General features: G+C 36.6%; 1 protein-coding gene across 1 annotated transcript in view; it reads right to left on the bottom strand.

The window, feature by feature from the left end:
* LOC100636997 (splicing factor 3B subunit 1-like) overlaps positions 1–9,023 on the bottom strand; it is a 39,237-nt gene that overhangs the window by 13,704 nt on the left and 16,510 nt on the right. Inside the window, 6 exon segments of the mRNA XM_011405209.2 lie at positions 40–222; positions 291–386; positions 5,212–5,337; positions 6,226–6,351; positions 7,697–7,843; positions 8,049–8,382. Coding sequence (XP_011403511.1) covers positions 40–222; positions 291–386; positions 5,212–5,337; positions 6,226–6,351; positions 7,697–7,843; positions 8,049–8,382 — 1,012 coding nt within the window.

Below are 9,023 nucleotides of genomic sequence, written 5' to 3'. Positions count from 1 at the left end.
CCCCCTCTCTCTCTCTCTCTATTCAGGCTCCACACAGACCTCTCCACAGGTGTGCATGATGCTAGCAATCCTTGATATAAGGTCAGCTGCCTGCTGTCTGACTTTAGCCGCCTTGTTGTTGAGCCTCCAGAGAATCGTCCCACAAATCTGAGGCAAGTACGGCTTAACCCTCATACCAAGGGAATTGACTACAACACCAAAACCATTCAACATGACTACATCCTATAATAATGAGAGGGGGAGAGAGAGAGAGGAGGATATGCTATCAACAAATGAAGGATATACTGTACTTCATTGGTCTGTTCTTGAAAGGCATAGAGTATTCCATCAATCAGTTGTTCTTCAAGTCTTGAGTCAATGTCAGCAGCTCCTAAATTATTCATAACCTACAGAAAAGGAACAGAAAAAGATAAAAGCTACAACAATCTGCAGTACTATACAATATACACAATATGCTATTTTACTACACTACTGGTCACTGTACAAGTACATCGATACACATGTAGGAACATAAAAAACAATTACAATTGGTTATGATAAGTACAGAGAGACTCCTAATTGAACAGTTGCAATTGAGTGAGCAATAATAACATTTCTACTACAATGTAATGTTAGTGTACCCATACAGGCATACACACCCAAAAACACCAGAAGAAGGAAGCACTAGTAATGAAATAATAATAATAATACATATATATAATAATAATAATAATACATACACATACATACATAGATGTACATATGTACATACAGCTATGCTAACTTCTCTCTCTCTCTCTCTCTCTCAACAGAGACACTCTGTCGCATACTATAAATAAGACACCAGCACATTCATATACATAAATAAACACAATTAACTGTAGCTATACAAACAATAACGACTCAATAAAACACTTTAATCTTTTCTAAGTAGCAGAGCCCATAGTTCAAATTGTACACAGTTCACTAGATGATAATGATGATACATATTATATAATACATTTGTCTACAGTATCATTTCATAGTGACCTGCTAATTAAAAGTAATTCAAGGTATGAAGTAAATATGCATAAATCTGTCAATGAGGCATTCAATATAGTAAGGAGAAGGATTTAGTCCACACAAATTCCAGTTGTATTATTAACACAACAAAACTTGAACAAAGACATAAAAGCAAACGTCTAGACAGTCAGAGAAAGAGAGGGAGAGAGAGGGCGAGGTATGTGAACATGTGTAGTAGTACACAAGTGTAAGATTTCAGACAAGGGGAACCCCTAGAGTGTCTCATTGTATTACCTGAAGCTATTGAGGTTACATCCAAATCACCAGGACTGGCTTTTCACTTTATGTCATTATAATATGCTTATAGGTACACTATACTGACCTTTGCTAAACCTCTCTTTAAGAGGATAATTGTACTTTCAGTTTTAATAAAAAACCACTATATCAGGGAAACCTCAGCAAAAATAAACACAGTTATATGGGATTTTAATTGTCATAGTAATACTACCAGGTCTGTATCTTTCTACATCACTAATATTTCTCTCTTATACCCCTTCTACAAGGCACCAGTATATCACTGCATATAATGAAGAATAAACACATTGACCCATATACTATACATGTACATACACACATACCTTATATAATGCTGAGTAATGGGAAAAGGTATGCGGATACACTACATGTATGAGCATGGCAGGATTACTTATTAATCTAATGAGGTACAAGCGAGTCAAAGAGTGTAACACAATATCCTGGGGTTGTCAATAACAAATTAATCAAATAAAGCCCACTAGAAGAAGATGCATAGCAACTGTGGGCCCTAATCTAATGACATAAACTGACAGTATCTCAGACATAATGCTTCGTGTACGAGTATTAATCTTTAGCTTACAGGAACCTACGGATAAACAAGGCCTTGGGCAAGAGATCGTTATCGGTAGCGACGCCGACCGCAGCTTCTAATGATATTAAGACATGTCCATGACAGCTAGTATAATAAAAGGCAGGCATTAAACAATTAGGACTTGAAATATGCAGCGCAATACATACAAGTTTGTGCATTAGAGTGCTAATTAAAGCTTGTGAATATCTTTTTTTATTTCTGAGTTTGTGCGATGCAAGAAAATGAACATACCAGATACAAGGGTACATTTGATTAAGCAAATTTAATAAAGTACACGTAACATGTGTATTAATGCATGTACATGCATGTATGTGTGGACTGGGTTTAAGATGAAAAATGTGATATACACAAATGCCATTGTGTGTAACACAATACAGTAGAAGTGAACAGATGTCTATAGGGCGAGGGCTATGAATATCATTAGTGAAGGACTGGGGAATAGAGACAAAGTGAAGAGAGACATTCCAATAGAGTAAGCTGGGAGAGAAAGGAATGAGAGTGACCATAACAGCTGGAATATATTGCATTGAAATAGTAACTGCTCATACATCCAGTCAATTCCCTCAACAGATGTTAACAAGGGTTATAGGATTAGCGAGAGAGATAGAGAGAGAGGTAAATGGAAATTTGATCTAAAAATAGATATACATGTAAGTGCTGACAAAGAGTGTATTTGTGTGCGTGCATGAGTGAGTGTTATGATTTATGAAAAACTGTTTGACTACAGATCAATAAACACTAGATGAAAAAACCAAATAAGGAAAATGAGGGAGAGAGAGAGGGGGAGAGGGGGAGAGAGAGAGGGAGAGAGAGAGGAAGAGAGAGAGAGAGAGAGAGAGAGAGAGAGAGAGAGAGAGAGAGAAGAGAGAGAGAGAGAGAGAGAGAGAGAGAGAGAGAGAGAGAGAGAGAGAGAGAGAGAGAGAGAGAGAGAGAGAGAGAGAGAGAGAGAGAGAGAGAGAGAGAGAGAGAGAGAGGGTTTAAGAGAGAGAGAGAGAGAGGGGGGGGGAGAGATAGAGAAAATGAAAGAAAGCATTATTAAATACACATACATGCATACATGTACATTGCACATATAAAGATAACAAAAGACAAAAAGACAAAAGGAACTAAACACAAAAGATCGTAACTATACACACACACACACACACACACACGCTATTATTTGTTAATCAATTATAAAGAGAACTTCACCAAAAAGGACATTAATAATCAGTGGCAATGACAACACACAAAATAGAGTGAGTCCAGGCCTAATATTGTTTTTAAGAAATAATGCACAATGTGTATTGGGTAAGACATGTCTACAAACAGCACAGAGAGGCTTCTGTTGTTGCTGGTATTGAATTGAATGAGTTTCTTAGTGTTATCTTAGTCTGCACTGTATACCCTCAAGTTAGTCCCATTAATCACACAATGGTGAATGAGACATGCATGTACATGTACTACATGAATATCGATATGTACATGCAGTATGTGTGTATGTGTGTGTACGTGGATTAGTTTAATGATTGCATTATGGTCCAGGATGCAAGAGTGCTCAGTATATTATGTAAATGCATGATGAGTCATGAGCATATTAACCTCAGAGTCACATGCACAAACAATGACCAGAAACCAACAGATTTATACACAAAAGCAGGATACATGTGTGTGTGCGTATTTCAGGGTATTTCAGGTATACATTAATGGCTATAGAACTTAAATTTCTGCTTCGAGTTAACTCAAAACTTTCTATGCAGTGTAAAAGTATTAACATGTACATAAAAATTGAGAGGTTTTTTGGGATCATTACCAATAAAGGATCATTAAAGGAATACTTTTTAGTGATCAAGGATTGGCTCAATATTAATATGCACCTGAGAGACAAACATCACGAAAATGAATGGGAACACTTCCAGAGCTAACAATCGATTTTAAATCAATTAAGTTTGGAACAATAACTTATTTACATAGGCATAATACATCTCTTGTTATTACTATTTATTATTATTATTTTCTAAGAAAGAATTGATGCAAGTTGAACAGTACAATAGAGCATCACTTCCCTTGGTTCTTCCTATAATGTCATCTGTTCCTTCCTCCCACACAATCTGTCTAGGCATTCACACAGCATACTGGTGTAGTAGCACTTCAACCAGCTCTAATCATATCATATTATATAGATCATTGATCAGTGTTCTCCTTTGATACACGTATGCACAGACTTAACTTCCTGCCTCTCCATACAATACTACAAATACTCCTCATACATGCGGTCGCTTACAACAAGACAGACAAGTAGCCCCTGGGGCTATCATTAGAAGAAGAATGAAGAATGAGTGTTTGTACATAAAGTGAGTAAGTGACTCTTAGACCACATGAAATATCCATTGATACACCCACTACCATTCAGGATGCATCTTACGCATGAATTACACTATAATGAAGTAACTGACTACTTTCACACATACATCATGTGCATGCACATACATGCATGCACATGAAGGGAGTCGGGAGCTTTTAGTACAGTGGTGTGTGTGTCAGGTGGTTACATGTATATGTACATATGATGTTTTGGATGGCAGACAATAAAACCACACGCGAGTAAATTTATGGTCAAGATCTAGACTAAATATCAATAAAGGGAGGATTTATCCTATAATGTACAATTCATGGAAGAATTGATTTAAATTATAAAGTAATGCGTTACACATAACGATGGTGAGTTCCAGTAAGGGAGTGATACACATGGAAAGGTATGCCAATATTGTGTACAGTACATCCAGTTATGATGGAAGATCATCCACTTATCAATAGCCCATTGGTTCCAATAGGGATTATTATTAGACCTTAGGTCATTTTTAATGCACCATAATAATATTCTTGACTGGGGTACATTTTATTAGCAAAATAAGTTTATTAGTTTATCACACCTGTTTATCAAATCTACATTAATTCTGCTATGCAGTTAGGGGATTAGCATACCACCCCCAGTAACCAGATAGCTATGCTGCTAACAGATGTACATTAATGTGTACATAAATACATGTACTGTACATGCAATACTTGAGAATGTACATGTACATGTACGTACCTCACTGCCACACACGCAATAAAAGCTGTATCAGTAAAGCAGTTTAAAACATGTGCAAAGCCATATAAATACAAAGTGATAAATCTCAATAATAATAATAATTATGCCAAGCTATAAATAGATATAAATTATCAAATGACACGTACAGTACATTAACACATGTACAAAGTCCTTCTACAGACAATTAGTAAGGAATTATTACATCCCATGTACATATTGTACTGTAAAGGGTAGGCTAATGAGTTTTTACCTTTTCAAGGCAATCCATGACCATCTTACGAAACGGCTCGTTGTCGTCCTTTAGATCGTCAGCAATCCGACTGACAATTTCTGCCCCTCCCACTTTATTAGCAATCTCCACAGTAGTATCTACCAACTATAAAATTAAAAAAATTATTATTATTATAATTTAAAAGCTTAAGTGACCCACTACCATATCTCCAGGGTTTCCCACAAAGCATGCTAAGTAAGCTAAACAGCATGAGCTTCATGAGCTGACAAGCAGTTATAATAAAGTTTCATTTGGAGTGACTTTAACAATTCATAAAAAATTCAAAATTTGATCGGAGTCAGCTCAAATTTTCTACACAACATAAGAACATGCCTATATGCATCAGAAAAATTTATAAAAATTAAGAATTCTCTCTTTGTGATTTTTGTCAAAATACCCTGTACTATATATAGTACAGGGTATCTGTGTCTGGCCTAATTTTTGAGCAGCTGACAAAAACTGCATGAGCACCATTTCAAAACCCTGTGGGAAGCCCTGCATGTCCCAAAGAAATGAGGATTACATGAAAACAGAATGAGGTTATTGAATATCAGTTAGAACCAATGCTGCTTATAACAGGTAGGCAAGGTGAGATGCTACAGTAATAATAATTACTATTAAGAGAGCTAAGTAAAGGGGAAGATTTGTGAAGCTATGGTCTATATGTACACTAAAGCAAAGAGGATAATTGGATGATGTCAAGTGATGTCATAATGTGGAAGTGGTGATTGGAGAGTATGCCAACACACAAATAGAATAATGAAATGATGTCAAATTAAATCACAAACTACACACTAAGAAGCATGTGGATATGATGTCAACTAAGAATTACCATTAAACCATACATGTACATGTACATGCACATGTAACACAATACATGTACACGTACACGTACATGCACATCACATGTACAGTATTCAGCATAAGTGGAAGAGTTCAATTAGGCTGTATTGTTTTCAAAGGTTTCCTAATCTCATTATGGTGCGGACTAACTTGGCGAAAGTTCCTCCTGTCCATTGCCATTCGTTGATTCCAGAAATGTTTGAAATAATGAGGTAGGACTTCCTCCCTGATGTAATGGATCTCAACACCATCAGTAGTACACACCTGCTTCACTACCTGAAAACATGAGGGGAAAGGAACGAGAAGAAGAAAAGAGAAAAGAAAGAAAGGAAGAGAATATGACATAATGTTACTATTACATGTAATTAATACTAGATGAACAATTGTACATATACCTACGGTAGGTAGTCCAGTACAGTCAAACCTGTCTATTCCGGACACCTTGGGACCCAATAAAATTGTCCTTATTAAAGAGGTGTCCTTATTTCAGAGGTTCATTAATACACATTTATATTGTATTGGGACTGATGCTACCTGTCCTGATTATAGAGGTGTCCTTATTTTAGAGTGTCCACAATAGCAGGTTTGACTGTATATGCAAATGAGATTTGTACAAGTTGAAATGCAAGTAAGCAAGCAAGCATTACATGAATCTTAATACAATATGTATTATATTTATATTATATATATGTTGTGATGCACCATGTGTGTACATGTACAATACCACACACACACACATATACACACAGAGTGTGAGAATGAGTGGAGCCACTAACACACAATAAAGATAGTGTGTGTGTCTATACTGTGACATATTAAACAGCTACATAGTGTTAGCTAGTGCATGCATGGGGAATGGTCTTAGTGAGTCCATGAGTTGTGAAACATGATACAGAGAAGAGGAATGCAGCTGGGAAGTTGGTGGCTGTCTGGCAACCCCCACAACTTAGACACAAAGGACACAATACACTCGCTAGCTAATACTGAGAGGAATGCAGTGAGGGATAATAGTGAGGACCATACTACTGTAGCATAGAGTGCAGCTCAATGTATGAGACAGCATGCACTGGAGGGAGCTACTATATGACAGTAGTAGAAGAAATTAAATATTTCAAGTGTACCAGTGACCTTCTTTTGATGTATAAGCATCTCAATTTACCATCTTTCACAACATAATACATGTACTGTAGTAGGTGTATACGTGTAACATATCTTTACAGTGAGAGGAGATTGTGTTTAACAATGTAACAATAAATCAAAGTGAACTGAGGTGGCATTTATTGTATGAGATTTATATAGTTACATCAATTGACAATACCATGAGTATAAGTGTGTGAACATGAACAGAGTTGGTGAGTGTTAGTACAAGACTATACTCACTAATGATTGATTTTTCAACATCAATTAACGTGTAGCCATTACTCCATTAGAGGCTTTCTCTCCCCCTCTAAAGAGCCTCTCCTACACAACCTCTCTCCCACTCATTCTCACTACAGCCAGTTTTCATTGTAAAGATTAGTAATTTACTATTGTTTCAAACTTACATAAGTACATGTAATTGTAGTCTATTTTCCCATCTCTCTGTCTCTCTCTCTGTCTCTCTCTCTCTCCCCCTGCTCACTTTTAACACAATCTTCTTCATTTCCTCATCAGGACTCTGGAACTGTCTGATCAGTATAACCATCACCTCCTGTGTGTACCTAAAGGCCATTTCAGAGTCCATCAATGGGATAAGATAACCAATGGCCTTTAAGAAAGCAGCAAGACCCTGGAGGAGTATAATTCAATTCATTAAATGCATGTAGATTTAAATAAATACACATTTTGATTATTTGATATACATAATTTAAATAAATAAATGTACAAATTTTCAATGCACTATGTCAATGCACTTTGTACAAAAATGTATAATAATGAGGAGAATTCAACATGAATAGAATAACATGCAAGAAGAACACATGCAGTGCCTCTACCTTTCCTTGATGATTCCATATGCCAGTCCACAGTGGTACTAGAACAGAGTCAAAAGACTCAATACCGTAAGGAGTGGCAGCCTCAGCCAGTGCAGCAATGCCAAGAGCAGTAATGGTCCTCACTTTCTGCTGTTCGTCCTTCAGTCCATTCTCTATTATCTCAACCAGTGAGCGAAGGTGAGGAAGGACAGCACACCCCATTAGTATAGCAATCTGCTGGATGATCTTGATACCGGTGTGCCTGGCCTGCCAGGATTTCTTACTCCGACAGACGGCTTTGAGGAAAGGAAGGAGAGAGGGTATACCTAGGGCAGAAGCTACTACAGCAAATGCTCTGGAGAGAGAGAGAGAGAGTGTGTGTATGTGTGTGTGTGAGAGAGAGAGAGAAGATTCATGTAAAGGAATTTGTATTGATATAATACGTTTAAGTACAATATAAAAAAGGAGAATAAATCGCTAAAAATATCTACATGCATATTAATCATTTTTTAATTGTACATGAAGGAAGGAGGAAATACAATTAAATAATGGATCAAGTTACTCATCAAAATTAAAGAGTAATAATATTCAACCTATTATGTACCATTTGCTTGTAAATAAATTCAATAATACAGGGAAGCATACAGGTACTACTATACTACAATGCATTAAGTTACCACACAATGTAGAGTAAAAGATTAACGTACAATGGAATTACAATGGAATGATGACACGTGAAGATTAGGAGAATCACAATAAATGAGCATATATGGTGCCAATACTAGGAAGCCTCAAGCTACCTGTTTAATATGTATCACACAAGGAGCTACAGGCATTACTACTGCTATTCTTAGTAAAGCCACAAATGGGTCCCTGTAGAGTCATGCACCCCAACTGCAACAACAACGATTGTTTACAAATGCAATACATTACAGAGATAAGGTTAACGTCATTAGCGAAGGCTTGAGGTTAGGGATGCACGCCAAAACTGACCAA

The sequence above is a fragment of the Amphimedon queenslandica genome, unplaced genomic scaffold (genome assembly GCF_000090795.2).
Source record: "Amphimedon queenslandica unplaced genomic scaffold, v1.1 AMPQUscaffold_13436, whole genome shotgun sequence".
NCBI classification, from domain to species: domain Eukaryota; kingdom Metazoa; phylum Porifera; class Demospongiae; order Haplosclerida; family Niphatidae; genus Amphimedon; species Amphimedon queenslandica.
The sequence above is the reverse complement of the archived record's forward strand: the minus strand, read 5'-3'. Positions and strand labels throughout refer to the sequence as shown.